This window comes from Culicoides brevitarsis, chromosome 1 (genome assembly GCF_036172545.1).
Source record: "Culicoides brevitarsis isolate CSIRO-B50_1 chromosome 1, AGI_CSIRO_Cbre_v1, whole genome shotgun sequence".
NCBI classification, from domain to species: domain Eukaryota; kingdom Metazoa; phylum Arthropoda; class Insecta; order Diptera; family Ceratopogonidae; genus Culicoides; species Culicoides brevitarsis.
This window is the reverse complement of record NC_087085.1, coordinates 10,704,888-10,729,387: the sequence shown is the minus strand read 5'-3', so window position 1 is coordinate 10,729,387 and position 24,500 is coordinate 10,704,888. Positions and strand designations below refer to the sequence as shown.

General features: G+C 26.9%; 3 protein-coding genes across 5 annotated transcripts in view; 2 read left to right on the top strand and 1 right to left on the bottom strand.

Moving 5' to 3' along the window:
* Positions 1-9,770, top strand: part of LOC134837452 (protein groucho-like) — a 67,853-nt gene extending 58,083 nt beyond the window's left edge. For 2 of the 3 annotated variants that reach the window (XM_063852830.1, XM_063852838.1), the window contains exons 7-14: positions 4,512-4,895; positions 4,957-5,675; positions 6,333-6,582; positions 6,666-6,735; positions 6,795-6,983; positions 8,746-8,910; positions 8,974-9,173; positions 9,242-9,770. In XM_063852830.1, the coding sequence (XP_063708900.1) occupies positions 4,512-4,895; positions 4,957-5,675; positions 6,333-6,582; positions 6,666-6,735; positions 6,795-6,983; positions 8,746-8,910; positions 8,974-9,173; positions 9,242-9,349 (2,085 nt within the window). In that variant the 3' untranslated portion in view covers positions 9,350-9,770. The remainder of the gene's footprint in view (positions 1-4,511; positions 4,896-4,956; positions 5,676-6,332; positions 6,583-6,665; positions 6,736-6,794; positions 6,984-8,745; positions 8,911-8,973; positions 9,174-9,241) is intronic. The other variant, XM_063852846.1, reaches the window with a different exon arrangement.
* A 1,457-nt stretch (positions 9,771-11,227) lies between these two features.
* LOC134834029 (ecto-NOX disulfide-thiol exchanger 1) lies at positions 11,228-18,426 on the top strand. Its single transcript, XM_063848547.1, has 7 exons — positions 11,228-11,352; positions 11,469-12,649; positions 13,448-13,487; positions 15,370-15,473; positions 16,819-16,971; positions 17,035-17,142; positions 17,448-18,426. The coding sequence occupies exons 1-7, from the start codon at positions 11,301-11,303 to the stop codon at positions 18,144-18,146; spliced, it is 2,337 nt and encodes a 778-aa protein (XP_063704617.1). The 5' UTR covers positions 11,228-11,300; the 3' UTR covers positions 18,147-18,426.
* A 2,403-nt stretch (positions 18,427-20,829) lies between these two features.
* On the bottom strand, positions 20,830-23,882 carry LOC134837254 (dynein intermediate chain 3, ciliary-like). Its single transcript, XM_063852622.1, has 5 exons — positions 23,331-23,882; positions 22,017-22,557; positions 21,319-21,632; positions 21,147-21,268; positions 20,830-21,088 (listed from the first exon to the last, which is right to left on the bottom strand). Exons 1-5 carry the CDS (start codon positions 23,880-23,882, stop codon positions 20,830-20,832), a joined length of 1,788 nt encoding a protein of 595 aa, XP_063708692.1.
* Positions 23,883-24,500: the final 618 nt, after the last annotated feature.

Here is a 24,500-nt window from a genome sequence, read left to right as displayed (position 1 = left end):
AGACAGTCTCACTCATAAAAAGCATCTTTTAATGTTAGTGCCTCTTTTCTTGTTGACTGAAGGAGGCAAACTCATGTTCTTCTTGTTCCTGTGTGTATGTCAAGTGTGTGTGTGTGTGTCTGTGTAAATAAATAAATAAATAAGAAAGATGCTTTTCGAAACTGCCATAAAACTTTAAATGTTCACAAAAATAAAACAGGCAACAACAGTAACATGATTCATGTACAAACACACTTCATGTCCTGTCTGCGTTTGCCAAGAAGAGTTGCATGCTTGGCGTTTTGATAAAAGTCTAGTGCTTTTATTTTATGTTTGTTTAGTACCTTCTCTCTTGCTCTCCTCCTTCGTCTTTTTGCTTGCCTTGCTTTTGCTTGCCAGACAACTGGAGAGCGTCGCTGTTGTGTCGAGAAAAGGAGTAAAGTTGTTATTTTGTCATGATAGTACATATTTAAACAAGCCAATTTTATGTGTTGTGTTGTTTGCCTAAGTGTTCGACATCACACACACGAGAGAGCGAAGAAAAAAGAAGCAAGTAAAGCACAAACAAGAGTGTTGCCGATAGAGTTACTTTTAAAGTTGTTGTGCACTCATGAGGTTTAATTAAGTGTAATTTACCGGTGAACGGTAGTTTAATGAAGTGAGACGTGTTTGTAGTTCATGCCGGATAAAGGTGAGACAAGGCGAAAATTAATAATCAATTATCGACTATTCGAGTAAATTTTCAAAAAAAATTTTTTTTTTTAATTTTTTTCGTGACTTTGACACAGTAACAATTTTTTTTTTATTTTTTTTAAATTTTTGGCACCCGATTGTTTATTTATTCGCTATTCACACAAAACCGACAAACATTTGTCACCTGAATAATTTGGCGCTTGACGTCAAATAATAAGCATCGTGGGTTTTTTCAAACTATTTCGATCTACTTTCCCACTTGATCATTTACATTCGTGTCACGCATAAAAAATTTATAGTTTTACAAAATAAAAAATCTGTCAAATGTGACAATAACACGTGACACACACCGACGAGACATTTTTTATAAATATATATTCCGGCTAGACCATTAACACCACACGATATTTATTATTTTATGAAGCTTAATCCGTTGCGACTTGTAAATCATTAATCCGAGCAAGGTAAATAAAATATCAGCTAAAAGAGAGACAGCAAAAAACCTCATTAGAGAATCATTGCACCCACATCTAATTATTCTATTCATTGAATCATTTATGCTCCATTGAGATAAAATCTTGTGTATAGTTGGCACAACGTTTCTTCTGCTGTGTGTGTGTGTCACCCACTGTCTGTGGTATTTTGTTGTCGTTTCTTGCTCGGCATCGGTTTTCTATCATGGCTTTTATCTAATTTTTTTATAAAGGCAAAGGCGATTTTCGAAAATATTTTATGTTGTTTTTAATTATTTTTTATAGTTTTGACTAATTTTGACAACTTTCATGATATTTTTATTATTTTAATAATAGTTTTTAATAATAATAATAATTAATAATTTTAATAATAATTTTTATAATTTAAAATTATTTTCATATTTTAAATAGAAAATTAATCAATTAATATTAAATTATTAATTTTATAATTTTTGAAGAAAAATGTTTTTTTTTTATTATAATTTTAATAAATTTAATTATTTTTTTTAAATAATATAAACAATAATAATTAAATAAAATAATAAAATAATAATTAAAAAAATTATCAAAAAAATTATTAAAAAATTATATAAACTAAAAAAAATTATCTGAAATAATTTCTATTTTTATTCATTATTTTTTTTAATTAATATTTAATTTATTATTTTTAATTAATTAATCAATTTTAATAATTTATTATTTTTTTATTATTTAAAATTATTTATTGTATAAATAAATTTACAAAAATATTTTTTTTTATTTATTTAAAAATCAATAAAATTTATTATTTTTTATAAAAAATTTATTTGATTAAAAAAAAAACAAAATTTTCAATAATTTTCTTAACGTTTCTTTGAAAATTAATTTTTTTTTTAAATTTCTCATTTAAAAAAAAACTAACTTAACAAAAATATTTATTATTTAACATTAAGTTGCTCAAAAAATTAATTTTTCAAAAAATTAAAAGTTTTTTAATTTTAATTTTAGTTAATTTTCTTGATTTTTTTTATTTTCTTCGAAAAAAAAAAAATAATTTTTATTAAATTATTTTTCATTTAAAAAATTAAATGAAACAAAATGCAAAACTTTTTGAAAAATTGCATTTGCCTAAATCAAGAAAGAAATACTGTTACTGTAATCGTGCTTTAGTTTTTTGCATTATTTTTTTTAAATGTCGGATTCTGTGTGTGTGCCAATTCGTTGAGTAGTTAATAAGAAATTTGTAGCGGTATGTCAGAAACTTGGCAGTGAAATAATATTTTTTTTTCGTATGTGAGAAAAATACTTTGCGTTGCAATTAATTTCTTGTATGTGGAATACATTTCTTAAGTGGTTAGAATATTTTGGCATTCAATTGCATTTCCCGTGTCGACCGATTTCGCTACATAACATGCGAGTAGGAAGGTCATAGAAATTGAATTGAAACATTCCACAAAAGAATTTAAATCGAGTTAATTATGAGTTATTACTGCGCAGAAATTTCCCTGTTCGCAGTAGGTGTCTCTTGTGCTTCATAAAATATCCATTACATTCAATTTTTGTAGCAGCAGAAAAAAACGGGCTATTGTGTTTGCGACAATAGAAATAGACGTTTAGTAGCGCTTTGAATGAAAATGAAATAAATTTAAACCACAAAGTCTTGATTAAAATCGCTTTAAAAGCACTCAAAGCAATTTACTTTACAATAATCGCCTGTGAAAATGTTAATGATTTCTTTTATTTAAAAAATAAATTTTTGAGTGGTAATACAATAATAATAGCGAAGGCAATGATTTTGTTGTTTTTTTTTTGTTTTACACATTTCGCATGCCATGTTATGCCGTGCCTTTGCCAGAAACAGTAGTAAATTGAAATGTGTAGGCAAGCAGATCATAACCACTTGATAATTTATTAGCAGAGGCAGGCAGGGATGGTGATTAGTTTTTTTGTTTGTGTTTAATAATCGTGCCAATTTTTTAATTAAATGAAAAATAAATTAAATTGCATCTTAATAAAAATTTAAAAAATAAATAAAAAAACGAATAATTCAAATTTTAATTTAAAGAAAATAAATTTATTCATTCAAATTAATTATTAAAAAAAAATAAATTTAATTTAGGTCAATAAATTTACAAAAAATAAAAATTTAGCGTAAAATTTTAATTTTTTGAGTAATTAAAAAAATTTAAAAATAAAAGTTTTAATTTAAATAAAAAAAAATTATTTATTAATCATTAATAAATTATCAATTTATTTTTTAAAAATTTAATTTTTATTTATATATTTTTTGACGTTAAAATTTTTAATTTATAAATTATTTTTTTAAAAATAATAATAATTTTTTTTTATTTAATTCTTAATAGAAAAAATAAAATTTTCTTTGATTGATGAAAAAAAATTAAAATTCTTAATAAAATTAAATTTTTAATTTTTAAATAAAATTTTATTTTAATTTATTCTAAAACAACTTGAATTTTTTTTTTAAAATTAATTTAAATTAAAAAAAATTTTATTTTTAAATAAATTAAAAACAAATAATTTTATTATTAAGATTGTTACAATTTTAATTTATTATTTATTAATAAAATTATTTATTTCAATTTATTTAAAAATATAATTATTTTTTATAATTTTTATTCAAATTAAATTTTTATAAAAATAAATTAAATTTGTTTTTAAATTAAATTAATTATTTTTTTTTTATTATTTATTTATTTTATTTATTATTTAATTAAATTATTTAATTTTATTTTTGCTAAATATATATTGTGTATTGTTGATACAAATTCAACATCACTGCACGAAATTCCGAGCAAAGTAATCGAGTCAACATAAATAATAGTAATTTTTCCGTCTACAAATACTCCGAATGTTCATTTTTATTGTATAGACATATCCATTCATTGAATTTAATGGGCATGGTAAAATTATTGTTACACACCAGATATTTACTACTACTTTATAAATAAGAGTAACTATATTATGTTATTACTATTATGACTATTATCTACTGGAGAACAATAAATTTATTTTTCTTTTGCCTCTGCTGCGTTATTTGAACAGAGCGAATAAAAAAACATATAATTTCACTTTAACGCTCACACACGCACTCACGCTCAAACACTACTAATTGGCGTGTTGTGTGTTTAATGTTTGCTTTAACAATAAATAAATAACTGTATTAAATAACGAACGAAATCGCGTAAATGCTAATAATTGTAATAGCTCAGCATTTTGTCTAGCAGCGAGATTTTCAAGTGTGATACATGATGACATGAACAAACCCACACAAATTGTAATGTAAATGATGTCTGTCGTGATTTTATTAATAAAATACTTTTTTTCTTTGAAATAATTGACCATTAAATATTTTTTTTTTTTTTTCAGACTGAAATCGCGAAACGTTTGAATGCGATTATCAACCAAATTCTTCCGTATATTTCGCAAGACCAACAGCAGCAAGTATTGACGGCAGTTGATCGCGCCAAGCAAATTACAATGTCGGAACTGAATGCTGTGATAGGTCAACAGAGACCCGATTTGCCGAGAATTTTGCAACAAATGCATGCGCAACACCCGCACGGAGGTCCTCCAGGTATCCCGATGGCGATTCCTCATCCCGGTTTGACGCCCGGATCGTTAAATGGACAACTTGCATTGCCCGGAGGTCCTTCGCAGCATCCGCTTGCCATGTTGAATAAGCAGGAATTGCATCGACCTGAAGAATCGAAGAGCGTTGGAGGCATGAGTGCTACTGATGAACGACATAACGTAAGATTTTTTGAAAATTTTTCATGAAAAATCGATTTTAATTGAAAATTTTTTATTTTAGAGAAATTCCGTTTCACCGCCGGATCGTGAAAAGTACAGACCTCGCACTCCCGAATCGCACGGACATGATCTCAAAAAAATTAAGAAGGAAGAAAAAGATATGGGACACGTAAGTTTTGATTTTTCATCAAAAAAAACCCAAATTTTGATAAAAAAAAATTTTTTCATGCAGCAATCTGACGGCGAAAAATCTGACGCTGATCTCGTAGTTGATGATAGTTCAGAAATTAATCCCATGAGTCCGTCATCCAATCAAATGGGTCACAACGGAACAATGTCTCCGCGTGAAAATGGCATGATGGTGAAGAAAATGGAACACAATGATCGTTTAGGACCTCATTCGCCGCGTTCGGGCACTTCGTCAAACGCTTCCACGCCATCAAACAAAAAGCTCGAAGACAAACCATCGACTCCTGTTTCGAAATCTGTTACTCCCACAAATTCCGCAAGCAATGGATTACCTCCAGCTGGCATGATGAAGGGCGTTGTTAAGCCTCCAGTTTTGAATCCGGGCGGTTATCCGCATTATTTGGGACCTTTGAATGGCGCTCCGCCTCCAGAATTGGCAGCTGCTTATGGTCCGGGCGGAATTCCCGCTGGAATGCCTCCAGGTATGCCCGGATATCCGCATCCGAGAGCTCCGTTGCCCGTTGGATATGATCCGCATCCGCAATTGAGAGCGCTGGGACCCGGTCTTGGATCGTTAGCGGGAGGAAAACCGTAAGTTTTTGTTTTATTTTATATTTTAAAAAAAATTTAAAAAAAATAATTTTTTTTGCAAAAAAAATTATTTAAATTGAACTAATTTCTAATTTTTTTCTCAAAATATTTAATTAAAAAAAAAATTTCAAAAATTAAGTCAAAATTCAAATTTAAAAAATTAAAATAAATCCAATAAAATATTTTTTTTTATTAAATTAAATTTATTTTTTTATTAAAAATTTTTATTAATTCAATTAATTAATTTATTTAATTAATTTTTTTTTAATTCTACCAAATAAATTTAAATTTAAAATTTTTAAAAAAATTAAAAAAAAAATAAAAAAAAAAATTTTAATAATTTTTTGAATTTTATATCAAAAATTAAAAAAGAAATAATTTTGTTGGATTAATTTTAGTAAATTTTATGAAATTTGAAAATGAATTTAATTTTGCAAAAAATTAAAAATTTTCTTATTTATTATTTTTTTCATTATTTTGTGAAAAATTACTAAAAATATTGTTAAGTTCAAAAATTAAATTAATTTAGTAATTAAAAATTTTTAATAATTAATAATAAAAATTAATAATAATAATTAAAAAAAATTTTTTAACCTTTTTTAAATTCTTTAAAAAAAATTTTGAGCAACTTTAATAATTTTTCTCTCATTTTTTCAGAGCTTATTCATTCCACGTGAGCGCCGAAGGTCAAATGCAACCCGTTCCATTCCCCAATGATGCTTTAATGGGCGCCGGCATTCCGCGTCACGCACGCCAAATCAGCACCTTGAATCACGGCGAAGTTGTGTGCGCCGTTACGATCTCCAATCCCACAAAATACGTCTACACAGGCGGCAAAGGATGCGTCAAAGCGTGGGACATCTCTCAACCAAACTTGAAATCACCAGTTAGCCAATTGGACTGTTTAGTGAGTAGATCATGTGGAATCAGAATCCGCTTCTTCTCCTTTGTGCAAAGATATTAACTTTTTTTTTTGTTTTTTTCCAACAGCAACGGGACAATTACATTCGTTCAGTGAAACTCTTGCCCGACGGTCGAACATTGATTGTCGGAGGAGAAGGTAAGTTTTGATGATTTTGTTAAAAAAAAATCAAAAAAATAATTTAATTTTTTTTTTAGCATCTAATTTATCAATTTGGGATTTGGCGAGTCCAACTCCAAGAATCAAGGCTGAACTTACCTCAAATGCGCCTGCATGCTATGCACTCGCTATCTCACCTGACTCAAAAGTCTGTTTCTCATGTTGCTCCGATGGCAATATCGCAGTTTGGGATTTGCAAAATCAAACGTTGGTCAGACAATTTCAAGGTAAATTTATTTTTTTTTACATTTTTTTTAGGAAATGGTTGTCGATTTTTGAATTTCTCCTAAATTTAAACGATCGAGGATGTTTTGGATGACTTCAGATGTGCTCGCGGTGCCTCCCAAGTCTTTTGTGTGAACGCGGTCTTTGTTGATTGTGGCGTCAATTGCTTGTTGTAACTTCGAGGCTTTGTCCCTAATGAAAAAAAAAATCAAATTCATAATTTGCTTTAAATTAATTTAAAAAAAATTAAGGTTTGAAATAATTTTTATATATTATGGCAGTTTTTAAAACAATTTTTGATCGTTGATAATTTTACTTATTTTTTTTAAGATGTTTGATTAGATTCTATTTATTTTAAAATTCATTAAAAAATAGTTAAAATTAAAAAAAATGAATTAAAATTGCTCAAAAATAGTTGAAGAATTTTTTAAAAATATTTTTAAGATATTTGTACGGTTTAAACCTAAGTAAAAAAAATTGAAAAAAAAAAATAAAAAATTTTGGTAAAAAAAAATATTTAAAAATTTTTAAATAAAATTTTTTTAAATTTTAAACAAAACTTTTGAAATTCTAATTTATTTGCAAAATTTTTTTTAAAAAATTTAATAACTTTCAATTTTTTTTTAATATTTTTTTTAAATAATTTTTATTTATTTTTTTTTTTTGAAAAATAAGGAAAAATAACCTAATAATGTTCGAAAAAAAATTAAAGCAGATTAATTTTCAATCAAAAAATGAACTTACTCATATCCCAAGTAGAACAACATTTGCGCCGCTGCATTCAAACAAGCAATAGGATTCTCAAAATTGTGTCCCAACTTCGCCTTTCTCGCTGCCGGCTCAAAAACCATAATCCCTTCGCCATAACTAACACTCGAAAACAATCCCGGACCTCCGCACATCCCGCAAGCAGCTGCTGTTATCGCCGATCCATAGGCATTTGGGCAACAAACGACATCAAAATCCTCCGGCGCTCGAATAAATCGACTCATGAACGAGCGATGCGTGATCGGCGTGAAATTAATTTGCGGAAAATCGTTCGCTACAGCTCCCAAAGTCTTCAAAAAAAGCCCATCTGTCATCGGAAAGTACCGAACACTGTGCACCGCGTGAATTGTCTTGCGATTATTTTGAACGGCATACTTGAAAGCAGTTTCGGCGACATTCCGAAAACTTTCTTCCGTGGCAACTTTTACCATTTCAACGACGCCATCGATAATTTCGTGCTCGAGACCCGCATATTCGCCTTCGACATTTTGGAAAATTATGACAGCATCGACGTTATTATGTCGCATCGGGACTCCGGGGTACGATTTGATGTGAGAAATGCTCGCGTGAAGTTTTAAGACGTTTTTGACGCCAATATTGTTCGCCAGCTGCGATGTTTCGAGATGACTTATGAAGGCGGATCCGTTTCTGCGAATTGTACTGATCGCATATTGCAAATCTTCGTTCTCGAGCGCGGATTTTGTCGTTTCTCCGGTGTCAGTGCCCAAAGTTACGCATTCAAAATCGATCGGGGCACCAAATTCGAGCATGACTTTTTTTATGTGTTCCATAATTTCATCCCGATCGCCATTTGAGGAGCTCGGAACACACGTAACTATTTGTCTTCCGCCATATTTTGATCTTGGAATGAACGAAATTTGTCGAAAATTGCTTTTAAAAACCTTTTTTGGGAGAAATTTCAATATTCGTGACAACATTTTCTCATAAAAATTGTTAAATTCAATGCTAACTTGATCCTTTTTTTTATTTTTTCAGGTCATACTGATGGCGCGTCATGCATCGACATCAGTGCAGATGGTACAAAATTATGGACTGGCGGTTTGGATAACACCGTTCGCTCATGGGATCTCAGAGAAGGGCGTCAATTGCAACAACACGACTTTGGATCGCAAATTTTCTCACTCGGATACTGCCCAACAGGTAAAATTTTGCTTTAAAATCCCTTAAAACTTCGATTTTTAACATAAATTTTAATTTTTTTAGGCGAATGGTTGGCTGTCGGTATGGAAAATTCCAACGTCGAGGTCTTGCATGCCACGAAACCCGACAAATATCAGTTACATTTACACGAAAGTTGTGTATTGAGTTTGAAATTTGCCTCGTGCGGCAAGTGGTTTGTCTCAACTGGCAAAGATAACTTATTGAATGCTTGGCGAACGCCTTATGGAGCATCAATTTTCCAAGTAAGACATTTTTTTCACCAAAATTTATTTAAAATTTTTTACTAAAAAATTTTATTTTTTTTTCATAGTCGAAGGAATCCTCATCAGTACTTAGCTGTGACATCTCTGTTGATGACAAATACATTGTAACGGGTTCGGGCGACAAGAAAGCCACAGTTTACGAAGTGATCTATTAAAACGGGAGCAATAACGTTTGCTTTAAAAGTGAATCAAAAATACTTAATAATAATTAATTAAAAAAATGACGAAATAAAATAATTTTACGAAATAAACACATATTTTAAGTCTGGCATGTAAAAAAAAAGAATAATTTAGCGACAGGAATATTAAAAAGTAAGAAAGCGCTTATAGACCTAAGTTTCTAATAATTTTCAGTTGTATTTAGCATAAAGTCCCTAAAAGTTAAGATCCATAGTTTGTATGTTTATTATATTATAATTAGATGACAAAAAGTAGAAAAATGCTATTCTAAAGTAGTAATCGAGCATATGTGTAAATATTTAAAATTAAAATTTAGATAAAAAAAATAAAAATTTTATAAGATTAAGTCAAGACGAAGAGATTCATTGTAAATTTTAGCGATGTAAGATAATGATGAAGATGAAAAAAAACATGTAAAGAATAAAAATTGATGTTAAATGTTCAAAAAAAAAATTGTTTTTATTTTGATTCTCTTGCTCGTAAAAAAAAGTTGGTTGGTTTTTTAAAAATAATTTTCATAAAATTCAACAAAAAAAAAAAAAAATACTAATATTTTCAAATTTAATTTAAAGGTAATTTTTTAATAAATTTACTATTTTTTAAATATTAAAATTAAAAATTAATTAAATTAATTAAAATTAATTAAAAAATGTATAAATTTTTTATACTAAATATTTTTCACATTTAATTTTATTAATTTAAAAAATATGAAAAAAATACTCAAAATTATTTTCATTTATTTTTTATAATTTTTTTTTATTGAATTATTAAATTTATTTTATTCAAAAAAATAAATTTAATAATTTTATTGCATTTATTTTTATTAAGGTAATTATTTTTGACATTTTTAAAAATATAATGAAATTAAATATGAAAAAATATTTAGTAAAAGTAATTGATAAAAAATTATAAATTTCTTTAAAATTAAAAATAATGAATTGTTTATAATAAAATTTATTAAAGAATTACCTCTAAAGTTTCAAGTCAAATTTGAAAAAAATATTTTTAATATTTTTTAAATATTTTTATTATTTATTTTTAAATTATTTATTTCAATTTTAACAATTAAATGAATTACTTGAAATAAAATTAAAAATTGAAACAAAATTAAATTTATATATTTTATTTTATTTTAAACTAAAGTTTTTAAAAATTGAAATATATATAAAAAAAATATTTAAAAAAATTTTTATTTTATTTTAGAGTTAAAAAAATTAAAAATCTTAAATTTAAAATTAACTAAAATTTTTTTAACGAAAAATCAACTGCAAAAAAAAATTAAAATTAATTATTTTTTCTCCATTTTTTTAATTTTAATTTATTTTTTATTTAATATTTTTTTTTTTTTTAATTTTCAAGCAATCCAAGAAAAACATTTCAAAACAAGAAAAAATGTCACGTTTGAAAGAAAAATTCCTCAATAAAAATTTCTGGAATTACATCTTCAGCACACACTTTTTGGGTCCTCTCGCCAACTGGATGATCCCAATTTCAGGCTTCATTGATATCAATTCTCATCCCGAAAAGATTTCTGGAGTGATGACAACTGCTCTGATTTTATATTCTCTCCTTTTCATGATCTTCGCTATTCAAGTCCAACCGAGAAATTGGTTTTTATTTTCTTGCCATTTGGTGAATTTTTGCATTCAATGCGTTCATGATGCGAGATTTGTCCATTATCATTATTTTATGAGGCATGAATAAAATTTCTTAATTTTTATTAAATTTTTCATTTTTCATGTCAATAGAAAATATTAACGGTCATTAGATTTGAACTGAATTTCATGAGGAGTAACAACGTGTTCGAAATAATTAATTTTCTGAGGCGTACGTGAATATTAGTTCTTTTTTATCAAAACAAGTCGGATCAGATGGAACGAAAAAAAGCTTAAATCAGTAGAAAAATCGCATTTTTAACCACAAATCATGGCATTCAACATTGGATCCATCGCAAACAACGCGTTGCAATTGCAATTACGTGAGTATCGATGCTCGTCACGCGAAAATTTAACTTTTCATCTGCTTCGTCGTACCTCCCCATGAGACGAAAATTCTTTTTATCTCAAAGTATTTCCTGCTTTTGTCTATTTTTAGAGCAAATGTTGGGTAATTTCGTGAATGCCCAACCGCAAGTTGCTCTTGCGCCGCAACACACGACTGCAAATCAAATGCCAATACCCACGGCGGGCACTGCGAACCAATTGCATCTCGCAGCGATGGCTGTCATGAACAACAATAATACGCAGGGAGCTGCGAACGCCAACAGCAAAGATGTCCCGATGGAATTGGAGACGCCCAACGAGGGAATTATCGATGGCATGGGGCGTCGAACGACAAGTGAGTCTGAATTGGGTGACAAATCGATGTCAAAACCGCTCGGGATGTTGAGTAATGGCGAGATAATTTACGGAAATATGATGGGATTGCCAGGTACTTTGGTTCCGGGCACAAGTCAATTTCCCCTAATGATGTCAGCGGGTATGGTCGATCCGAATCTCTTGAATATGCAACAACAACTCTCGATGGTGCAACAAATGAATCGCATTGCGGCACCCGTAACAGCGCCAAATTCCACGCCAGAGCCCGGAACGAGTGGGCAATCGGGACAAACGAAGGAATTGATTCAATGCAAAAGTTGCACTCTTTTTCCGCCGAATCCAAATGCCCCGAAACCAACAACGCGTGAAAAACCCGCCGGATGTCGAACTGTTTTCGTCGGGGGACTGCCGGAAAACATGACGGAACAAGTAATTCACGAGATTTTTGAGCGTTGCGGCGAAATTACGACCCTCCGATTGTCCAAGAAGAATTTTTGTCACATTCGGTTTGTTTTTGAGGCGTCAGTCGAGTCGGCGATTTATCTCTCCGGATATCGTGTGCGAATGGGAAACAGCAATGACGTCGCCAATTGCGGGCGATTGCATGTCGATTATGCCCAAGCACGCGACGATCAGTACGAGTACGAGTGTCGCACGAGGCAGCAGCAGCGCGAACAGCGACACAGGGAAAAGATGGAGAAAGAGAGATTGAGACCCTTATCGCCGCCGCAAATCATCCATTATAGCGAGAGCGAGGCAATGAATCTCGGCGAGAAGATCAAGAGCGACGATAAGTTTCTGAAAGCGTGTCAAGTGTTGTGCACGTGGCTCGAACGGGGCGATTGCAATAAAAAGAACTCGAATATTTTTTACACAATCATACAGAGCACGAATTCGCATGTGCGTCGCTTGCAGAATGAAAAGGCGACGTATGAGCAAGAGTTCAAGGAAGCGAAGGTACGTCAATTTTTTACATTGTTTTAAATTTATTTTAATTTTTTTGTAAAAAAAAAGAATTGGAAAAAAAATTTAAATAATTTTTTTTCAAACTCGAAAAATTTTACCTACATTTAATTTTTTTTAAATTGATAAAATTTAATTTTATTTTATTTTAATTTATTATTTTATTTAATTTAAATTAAATTAAAAATTAATTATAAATTTTATTTAAAATATTTTAATTAAAAAATCATAAAAACCTTGGCAAAATATTAAAAAATAAATTATTATAATTTTTAAAAATAAATTTTAAATTTATTTCAATCAACAATTTTAATATTTAAATTAAAATTAAAGTAATAAAATATTTTATAAACATTCAAAAAATATTTTTAAATTATTTTTTTCATGAAACTTAAAATAATTTATTTTTTAATATACCTAATTTTGTTTTATTTAAAAAATATATTCAATTTTAAATTTTATAAAAATTTTCAATAAAAAAATAAATTAATTTTAATAAAAACTTGACTTAAAAAAAAAAAAAAAATTTTTTAAAATTATATAAAAAATTTTTAAAATTTTTTGAAAAGTTTTAAAATTGATTTAAATGCACCAAGGGACAAAAAATTTAAAATATTTTTTGGAAATAACTTAAAACAATAAAAAATTAAAAAAAAAAATTAAAAAATTTATATAAATAAAAAACTTAAAAAAAATAATATAATAAAAAAACAATAAAATAATAAAAATTTAATTCATTTTAATTTTTTAATAAATTTTATATTAATTTTTTAATAATTAATTTTTTTTCAGGACAAATACAAGAAACAAATGATGACAATTACCGTTCAATGTAAGTACCTTCCAAAAATTTCCACAAAAAAAATCTAATTGTTAGTGCTTCTCACACTTCAATTTGACTTGAAATCTTGACATACATAGGTGGTAGAAACTTTTTTTTATTAAATTATTATTTGTATAAAGTAACAACAACTCGAACATCGACTTCAGGGGTCTCATTTTGCTTATCTCACATTTTCATTAAGAACGAGGGGAGATTTTTTTCATGCAAACTTATTTTTTTATTTGTACAAAATATTATTAACATTAATGTGTCGTTTAGTACACACGAGAATTAAGTCATAACTACACAAACATGCCATTTTTCATGAAAACTCGAGACGAGTGAAAAGAAAGAAAAATTCAGAAAAAAAGTATTTCGTAGCACGTTTAAGTATTTCGGATCAGGTGAGATTCTCATGACTGTTTAATGATAAGATTTTTACGGCTTTTATTCATAATTATGGGCTTTTATTTTTAATTTTAATATTTTTTTTTAATTGATCGACTCATCCTGGGGATTTTTTTTTGATTAGAGCATGAGATGTGAAGATCAGAAATAATTTTAAAAGAAAATTCATTTTATTTTTAAAAAATTTTAAATTACCAAATATAATTTTTAATTAAATTTAACGAGATTTTTTATTTTAAATATTTTTTTTAACATTTTTATTAGAAATTAAAATTATTTTAAAATTAAAGAAATTTAATTTAATTATTAAAAGTATTTTTAAAAAATATGAAATTTATTGTGAATTAATTTTTTTAATTTCTTTAGAAATTACTTTTGTTAAAAATATTTTAATAAATTAAATATTTTAAAAAAATAATTAATTTATTCAAAAAAAAAAAAAAAATAAAAATTAAAAAAAAATTTAAATTTTACCAAATTGTGAATTTATTTTAATTTAATTTTTTTACTTGAAATTTTTAATTTTTAAAAAAATTAATTAAAAACTATACAAATTATTTTTTAAAAAATTAATTAAAATTATTTCTGATCAAAAACACTCTCTCCTCATAAAAAATATATTATTTAGTTGGTGATAGTATCATTGCTGATATGATTTTTCTAAATGTGTAAAACCTTTTATTTACTCAAAAACACTTCTCTGTATCTCTGGCCTTAAAAATTATTAACTTTCGGGATAGAAAAATTTCTTCTTTCGAGTAATTTAAACTAAAAATTCATGGAACAGGTAATTATTTTTTTTGTAGAAAAAGACTGATAAATCTTTAGAAAAAAAACTTTCATGAAGGTACGTAATGTGGGTACAAAAAAAATGTTTTTATTTTTCAAAAAATAAACTAAAAAAATTTTTTCAAGTCAGTCGGAAAAAAATTAAAAAATCACAAAAAATAAAAGAGTTGAATGAAGCGAACATGCAACAGGTAAAAAATTCTCAAAATTAAATAAAATTTTTAGACAAATGCCTGACAGATGAAAAAAAAATCATAAAAAAAGTAAATTGTGTGTATGACAAAAAAATTATTATTTTTAAATATTTTCACCTCAATATTTGGCTGTATAACATTGATTGATTTGTAATTTAATTTTTTTTTTATTTCTCTTAATTATTTATTATAAATTTATTGATTGATGCATGTTCTCTTCACACACCAGCAAATAAAATCTCACGCTACATCACACGAAATTTGAATGACTTCTGAATAAATAAGAGTTTTCGCAACGCAAAAAAAAAATAAATAAATGGGAAACCGTCCTTCGAGCTTTTTTTCTTCCTTTGTATAACCCAAAAACTATAATTTTTTTTTTATTTTTAATTTTTTAATAAAAAAAATAATAATTTAATTAATAATGATCAAGAAATAATTTAAAAAGACGCTTTTTAAGTATGTACCTTTTATCAAAATGTATTATCAATTATTATCAGTCAATCAGATCGATAAGGTATTCACGGCTGCCAATCACAAGAAGGTATGGGACCACTTCACTAAAGCCCAAAGAAAAAACATCGACTTGTGGAAAAAGTCATTGGTACGTATAAACCTAAAAAAAAAAGAAATTTCGCAACTTGTCATGATTTTTTTTATTTTTTTTTAAATTTTTCACAAAAACTGATCGTTAGATGTTGGAAATTTTGACAAAAAACGAATTTTCAACTGTGTGTGTTTTTGATTCTAACAATTTTTGGCTATAATCTAACAATTGACTGTTGGAATGTGATGTTTGTAACTGATTTTTTTTGTACTACTTGTAGATTAGAAAAATAATTAGTACTAATTTTAGATGTTTTAATCAATCAATCAATCAATGTGTGACTTGTTAAAGGCTTTTATCATTACATTTTTCTCGCTACTAATTTTTTTGAATAAGTTGATGTTGTTGGAAAATGGCCTGAAAGTGAGCCATAAAATTAAATTTAGACAAAAATTTGAGATACTTTCACTTAAAAGTGGAAACGTCTGGTTTTTTATTGAAGAATTTTATTATTTTTTATTTTCTTTAAGTGTACGAAAATGTTTAAAAAATCTGACTCAAAATTTAAAATTTCGATATTTTATTTTTTCTTAAAATTATTTTTTATTTTCTATAATACAAAAGTCGAAATGTACAAATTATTATTATTTTTTTTTTATAAAATTTTTAATGGAAACTATATTTTTTTTTTAAATCTATTTGGTTTGTAAAACAACTGAGTATTAATTTTTTTTTTATTTTTTAAATATTTTTTAATTATTTTTTTTTTAATTTTTTTAGAGTTTGTTAAAGAAAATATTTAATTTTTAATTATTAAAAAGTATAAATTTAATAAAAAATAAAATAAAAAATTAAGTTAAATAAAAATTAATTTATTTTTATAAATAAAATTATAAATAATTTTTTTAACTTTTTTATTTTTAATTTTTTTTTTAAATTTTCTTTTTAATTTTTTTTTTTATTTTAAAATTTTACTGTACATTCTCGACTTTTACCTTTATCTTATAAATTAATTTTTTTATTATTTTCCTACCTTCAGGTAAGTTTCGCTCAATTCGCCTCCGTGCTAAATGTTAAAACTTGTATGTCAAGTAAAAAAAATCCAAAATTATTCATTAATTTTAATTTTATTTGTCAAATCTCGTTAATTGTTAAAATTACAATTTTTTGTTAAATCAAAATCCTAAAAATAATTTAAAAAAAATTAATTTTTTAATTAAAAAAATAAACACTATAGGTAGGTAACATAAATTAATGTGCGAATCAACATTTCTCACCCGAAGAACGAGTGTGATGACAAAATCTTTTAAAATTTCCTTATTTTATGACATTTTATAAAAAAATAAATAAAAATTTCCTTAATTTTTTTTTAATTATTTAAAAAATTAACAATTTATCGCAGGATTCGGGAGGCGCTCACAGCAGTAACAAAGACAAGGAGTCAGACAAAAGTGATGATGATGTCATGGAAATCAGTGACGACGAGTCGCATGATAGTTACAGCACGAAAACGTCGGTTAATAAGAAAGCGCGTTTCGATAATGATAAGTTGAAGGTAGGTTTTTGTGTTTTTTGTGTGTGAAAAATTGATAGAAATATTTTTATTTGAAAATTAAAGGAGGAAAATGACAGTTTACGATGTCAATTGCGTGCATGTAAAAGCGAAGTAGAATTATTGAAGACTGATAACAAGTCGGATTCGGATATTCGTGACAAGCAGATCAAAGTAAGTGTAGAAATTGGCGTGAAAAAATATTTTTTAATAAAAAAAATAATTATAATTAATTAATTTTTAATTTAATTTTAATTTAAATTTAAATTAATTTTTAAAAAAATTATTTGTTTAATTAAAAATTATTTAATTTGTATAAAAATTTATTTTAAAAAAATTAAATTAAATTAAAATTAAATTAAAATTAATAATAAATTATTTATTTTAATTATTTAATTAATTAAATTATTTTTTTTAAATATAATTTTTAAAAAATGTATTTATTTAATAGAATAATTGTTAAAAAAATTAATTTTCAGGTCCTTCATGAAACAATCAGGAATCTACAAACCCAATTATTAACAAACAAGGCGCGTGAAACTGAAGTTAACACTAAAATAAGCGAGTTGGAAGCGAAACTCAAAGAAGCGAATGTGAAGGAATTGCTTTTAAAAACAAAAATTGCCGCAACATCGAAAAATATGCGCGATTCGATTTCCTCTTCATCCAGCAAGGGCTCCGATTGTGAGGAAGACATCCAAATTAAACCGATTGTCGACATATCATCGTCACACGATTCATCAGATGACAACGAAAAACCCGTAAAAAAGCTAAAAACGGAACACGAAGCTGAATCCGCGGACGAAATAAAGCCCGAAGACATCAAGTCTGAAACTGAAAATTGTCAAAATACAAGCCAAAGCATAAATCTAGTCGAAGCAAAAATAATCGGTCTAACATCGACATTTTTGGCGATTCATCCTGCAAGCGGTGCCCGATTGTACGACATTTGGTCGTACGTGAACAATTTGCTGCCAACTTTGAAGCTACATGAACTGCATGAAATTCTTGTGCGCTATGAAAATTTGTTTGCGCAAGCAACGACGGGCAATGTGAAAAATCATTCCGACGTTCATGGCGAGCAAAAGTGGAAATTTACGGGCTTTGCAACGGAAACTGCCACCGCCGCCGCGGAGAAAGCAGAAGAAGCTGCGGAAAGCAAAAGCATCGAGCAATAACGAACAAACTTGAGTCAAATTACAACAAAAATAATTATTATTAGCTTAGAATTATTATGAAATGAAGCAAATCTAGTCTCTTTCTTCGTACAATCATGAGTTGAATCTCTTTAATAGTATTTTATTATCAATTTAGCGACAATCGCGCTTTAACATTTTTTTAAAACAGAATTCACGAAATATCCACAAAAAAAATAAAAAATTGAATTTAACACTAAAATGTAGAACATTTTCCCAACGTTTCGGATTGTTGTTGTCATCGTGTCTTTCGAAAAAAAAATCTAAATATTACTCATATTAAGGTTAACTTTTTATATATATAAAATATATATTATTAACATTGTTTTTTCCTGCAATTTTTTGCCCTACATGAATTCACCGGTTTTCTTATGAATCAATTAAAAAATTTAAAATAAAAATATTTATCGTGATAGTTTTGTTTTGTTTTTTGTCGTAGAAAGAAAAAAAAATCGTATAGTCGTGTTGTTATTTCTATGAATGTCTAATCAATTAAAAAAAAATAAAACATTTATAATGATTATTATTATGAATATACAACATAAAATAAAATTAATATAAATAACGAGTAACATTGATACCTGTTCTGTATTTTATAAAATAAATATATATTATTAGTCATCTACTACTTTGTAGCAGAAATATTCGGAAATACGTCTAGGATGTAACAATTGAATAAAATATTTAATAAAGGATAACATGATGATCAATAAATATATTTTAGAGTATTTTATATTTTTTCAGCATGTAAGTTTTTAAGTTTGGCTTTTAAGAGTAAGTTGAAATAAATTAAATAATTATTTAAAAAATAAAAAAATTATTTTTTTATTATCGTTTTTCTTTTTAATAATTAAATAATTAAACATAAAAAATTATTCAAAAATATTTAAGTTTTAAATTAAATATAAAATATGAATCCAAAAAATATTAAAATTATTCGATTTATATATATTAATTTTTTTTTTCAAATGATATTTTCAAAATTAATTTCGATATTTTATATTTTTAAGATAAAAAACATAATTCAAGTTCAGAGTAACTTTAAAAGTTTTTAAAAAATTATTTTTTATTTTTATTTATTTTAAAATAATGCTTTTATTTTTTTCAAAATAAATTCTTGATAATTTAAATAAAATTAAAAAAACTAAAACATAAAAAATAAAATTAAGGCTGCGCGAAAATCAATTCCAAACGAAAATCAAAAATAAAGTCCGATGCCCCATTTTAAAAGTCAAAAATCCAATAAAAAAAAAAGTTAAAAATTTCATCAAAATTGATCGTTTTTTGTTGTATTTTCATAATTTTTCAAGACATTTTCAAAAAAATTGATAAAAAATTTTCAATTATTTTAATTTTTGTTTTAAAAATCATATTTAACTTGAATTTTCTTCTCTAAAAAAATTTTTCATAAAATTATTGAATTTTTTCCAAATTTTTTTTACAACTTTATTTTTTATGAAATTTTAATTTTTCAATTTTTAACTTAAAATAATCTTAAATCAATTTTTAATTTGAAAGTTTCAAAGAAGATTATTAAAAAACAAAAAAAAAAAAAAAATATTAATCAACGATCAAAAATTACTAAAATTTTGTCATTTTGTATGAAAATAAGTATTTCAAAATTTTTTTTTATTTTGCCCCCCCCCCCATTTTATTTTCAAAAATTTTGGACTTTATTTTTTATTTTCATTTGGAGCGGCCTAAATTAAATATAAAAAAACGTAAAAATATATTTAAAAAATACATAAACAAATATTTACATTAAAAAACAAAAAAAAAAAAATGAAAATTTCTGAAACTTTCAAATTTAATTTAAAAAAAATAATTAATTAATTAATTTTAATAATGATAAATATAAAATGAATATTTTTTAAAATTTTAATCAAATTGCAAAATTTTTCTAGAGTTCCCTTAATTTAAAAAAATATTTATTTTTTTTAATTAAATTAAATTAATTATTTTCAGGGTTCATTAAATTAAAAAAAAATTAAAAGTAAAAAATTAAAGTTAAAAAAAATAATATTATTTAAAAAAAATATTTTAAAAATTACTTTAGTAAAAATAATTCGATATATTTGCAATTTTTTCATTTAAAATATATTTCTGTATGGAAACGTCTTATATTTTAAACTAAAATCATGTATATCTCAAAAAACTCAACAAACATCAACAACTCCAACTACTGCAATAAAAATAAATAAATATTGAACAAGTGCAAAAAGTAACAATTTGTGCCATTTTTAAACATATTTCAACTAATTTTATCTCGTACTTAACTATTTTTTTTAAAGCTTTTCCGGATCGTTCTGTTTTTTTTTACAAGCAGCTACTAGCAGGAAATAGCAAAGCAAGTTTGCAGACACACACCATATCTGTCTGTCTCAAAATGGTTCTTTGATGGGTTTCTTGCCACTAAATACGTAACTGCACAAGAAACAAGGCATGATATTGCTCAATTCCTTGCGGGACCCGTTCTACTATAGCTATATAATAAATTTTCTCGTTCCAGCATTCTAAGGCCGTCTCCTGTTTGGGTTAATAAAGCGTAAGTTAATAAAAAATGCATTTTTAGGTAGACAAGAGGCAATTATGGAAGTGAATTTAAAGAAAAAAAGTGAAGCTGTCTCAGAATTAGAAAAAAGTGTGAAAGATAGAGAGAAGAAAGTTAAAAGGGAATATTTAATCGTTGATATATACCCTCTCGACGTTTAATTTCAGCTTCAATGACAGTCATGAAGGCTTTTTCGGCGATTTCAACGTTGTCCTTCTCCGTCGCCTTGTCTTCTTCGTATTGAGCACGTGCGAGTTCCTTTTCGCGACGCAACTCTTTTTCACGTAGCTTGACTTCTCGAATACGGATCTCCAGAAAGCGTTCACGTTTCGTCTCACGTTCCAACATGGAAGCCATTAATTGACGCTCGTTACTAAAAAATAAAATTTTTTAAGATTTTAAGCCAAAAAATTTCACAAACAGTCAAAAACCTGTAAGTATGAACCAAATTATCACTCAATTCTTGTAAATGAACATGCCCGTCACTCGTTCCCACAATTATATATTTTCCTTCTTTGTGATGTTTCAAACTCAAAACCGGATAGTCGGAGATCTGAAAGCAAAAATTCGTGAGAAAATTGAAAATTTTGGAAGAAATCTTACTTTGATGCTGTAAACTGGCTTGTTAAGGTCTTGCACAATGTCCCAAACGTCAACCATGCCATCGATGCGACCCACGAAGAAAACCGCGCAACGTGTTTCGCTCCACACGCCGCATGTTAGCTGCGAAAAATATTCTTTGGTCCACACAATTGACGTGTCTTTGTTGTCTTCAGTCCATATTTTTGCCTGCCAATCCCCGACTGTCATGTAATTTTTGATGAAATGAGGACTTCGCATTACCGAACAAATTGCTCCGTAGTGACATTTGACGCGAGATGTGATTTTTTCGTTTGGAGTTTTTCCCTTGCGATTGCCTAAAAAATAAAAAAAATTGGTAAGTAAAAAAATAAATTAAAAAAAAAAATAAAAAAAAAATAAATTCAAAGGAAAAAAATTAATTTACCTAATTAAATTTATAATTAATTTAATTTTTTTTTATTTTTTACTTTTTTTCTGATTTTTTTATTAAATTTTTTTTTTATATTGTAATTTTACTTTTCAAATGGATTATTTTTCACTAAAAATTTTTTTTTTCATTAAAATAAAGGAAAAAAATTATAATTGGCAAAAATTATAATTAATTGTTTCAACAAAAAAAATAAAAAAAAATAAATTAACTTCAAAAATTATATTTCTTCTCAAAATTTATGTTAAATGCACTAAAATAGGAAAAAAAAATATTTTCTTAAAAATCTCACATGTAAAAAGCACTCCTTGCTCCGTTCCCGCCATATACTTTGTCGCAATACTCGGATCCGAGTCAATCGCCGAAATCGCAAACGCACGCGACAACTTTCCCGGATCACTTTTCATCGGATCGAGAAAAATTCGATCAGTTGGTTTGTCAATTTTCCGTATGTCCCACCAGCACAACTGTCCCTCAGTTGAACCGGTGAAAAATTCGCTGTTTGTCTTCGACTGAAACCACACCAAGCAATTAATTTGGTCCCGATGACTGAATTCGTGATTCGACACGAGTTGCTCGTTGCTGCTGATGCGACAATCCCACACAACGACTTGCCCGGAATTCATGCCGCTTGCCAAAATGTGCGAATCTTTGGGGTTATATTCGACGCAGGGCGCCGGATGTGAAGAAGTTAGAGTGAGAAGAGGCACATTCGGGTTGTCAATGTCCCAGATGTACGTCGCTGCGGGCTTGTTGAATTGAAATTTGTCGGAAAAGGCGGCGGCGAATTGAGTGTTTACCTCGAAATTCCATGCGATGTTCGTGACGGGGCGCTAAAAATAAAAAAAAAATAAATTAAATTAAATTCAATCAATTTGAAATCAATTTTAAGCGAAAAAAAAATAATAATTTATAACAAAAATTCAAATTCCAGTGAAATATTTTAAACTGAAAACAAAAAACGAAAATTTTAAAAATCAAGTGAAAAAAATTAAACTTAAATAAAAACTTAATTGAATTTTAGTAAAAAAAAATATTTTAATTTAATAAGGAAAAAATTTGTGAAAAAAATAAATTTTTAGTGAAATATATTTAATATTTAATTGTTATTAAAAATTAAAATTAAAAAATTAAAGTGATCAAAAATTTTTATTAAAATAAAAAAAATCAATTTTATGTGAAAAAATTTAATAGAACTAAAAAAAAAATAAATTTAAGTGAAAAAAAATTAATTTTAATTTTTAATAAAAATAAATATAGAAAAATTTATGTAAATTCAAATAATTATTTTAATTTAATAAAATTATTTTAAGTGAAATTATTGAATTAAATTTAAAAAAAAATATTTTAAGTGAAAAAAAAATTAATAAAATTTTAAAATAAAATTTTAAATTTAATTAATTTTTTTCAAACTAATATTTGTAAAAAAAAAATATTAAAATTTAAAAAAAAATATTTTAAAGTGAAATAATAAATTAAAAAAATATTTTATGTGAAACTGAATTAAATTTAAAAAAAATTATTTAAATTTTTAAAAATCTATTTTATGTGAAATAATTTAAAAAAAAATAATTTTTAGTGAAAAAAACACAAAAAAATTACTCACATGAATATCCCCGTGCTCATGAAAAACAGTAATAGTTCGACTCGAGTAATTTTCCGTCAGTTCCAACGGTTCAATCTCTTCAAAATAATTCTGATAAATATTCACAGCATTATTTTGCTTGATCATATGCATCATCGTTTGTGTCAAATTCGACATTTGCGAAATATATTCCTCCGTTTTCTCAATTTTCCGCTTGTAACGACTTGTTTGCTCCGAATTTTGGTAACTTATATCCTTGGGCCATCCGCCTTCCGCATGCAAAACTCCCTCCGACGCAAATTGCAAGGCTTCCGTATTCGCCTCGTCCTCCGCACTATGCGGAATATTCTGAATCCCACGCTCCACGGTATCCGGCAAGTAACAATGTCGCGCAAGACTCCGCGATGGACCGAAAGATATTTGAACCGCATCTTCGTCCTCGAAGTAACACGGGCGATTCAAATATTTTTTCCGGCGATAAACCGTCACAAAACTAACTGATCGTTTCTCGTCCTTTGCTCCGGTGTCTTTGGGCTCCGGCAAGCGCATCAACGTGTTTTCAAGGTCTAACATTGCGCTTTTCACTCACGTGTTATTTTTTGCTGTCAATAAAAATTCCTAAACACGGGCGAAAAAGTTGTCTAGGTCATGAAAAAATGAATAAAGAAAAGTTTTTTTCACACACACACACAACTTCCGCTTATTTGATTGAGTAATAGTAATATTTTTTACGATGTGTAGACAAGGAAATATTACGGAATTTATGAATATAAAGAACACTCGTGAATTTGATGCGAAAGGGTTGACATGGAAGGCACGACACTTGCAAATGCTTGACGAGGCACCGAAAAATATGGAAATAAAATGACAAATAAATTTACTTGGCTGATTAAAGTGTGTCACGATATTTTATGTACTTTTGCTAGCTGTGTTCCGAGACGAAGTAAAGCACAAAACTCTATTTTTTGTTTTTCCACGTTACGTAAGAATCAGCAGAATTTGTTTTGTCGATTCGTCATGGACAACAATGAATGGGCGCGAAAGTTGTTTTTGTTTTATTGCATATTATTAGGATTGGATTTTGGGTTTTTATGATGTCACGTAAGTTTTGTAACGCTTTAACTCGAATTTTTGATTTAAGAATTTATTTTAATTTTTTTGTAAAATGTCAAGTTGAAGCAGAAGAAGGTT

Excerpts from the sequence above, each read along its gene's own strand:
- LOC134834029 (XM_063848547.1), top strand. The coding sequence starts at position 11,301 with ATGGCATTCAACATTGGATCCATCGCAAACAACGCGTTGCAATTGCAA. Across the intron at positions 16,972-17,034 it reads TCGATAATGATAAGTTGAAG|GAGGAAAATGACAGTTTACG; the intron begins GTAGGTTTTTGT and ends TGAAAATTAAAG. Across the intron at positions 17,143-17,447 it reads TTCGTGACAAGCAGATCAAA|GTCCTTCATGAAACAATCAG; the intron begins GTAAGTGTAGAA and ends ATTAATTTTCAG.
- LOC134837254 (XM_063852622.1), bottom strand. The coding sequence starts at position 23,882 with ATGTTAGACCTTGAAAACACGTTGATGCGCTTGCCGGAGCCCAAAGAC. Across the intron at positions 22,558-23,330 it reads ATGAGCACGGGGATATTCAT|CGCCCCGTCACGAACATCGC; the intron begins GTGAGTAATTTT and ends TTTTATTTTTAG. Across the intron at positions 21,633-22,016 it reads GCAAGGAGTGCTTTTTACAT|GCAATCGCAAGGGAAAAACT; the intron begins GTGAGATTTTTA and ends TTTATTTTTTAG.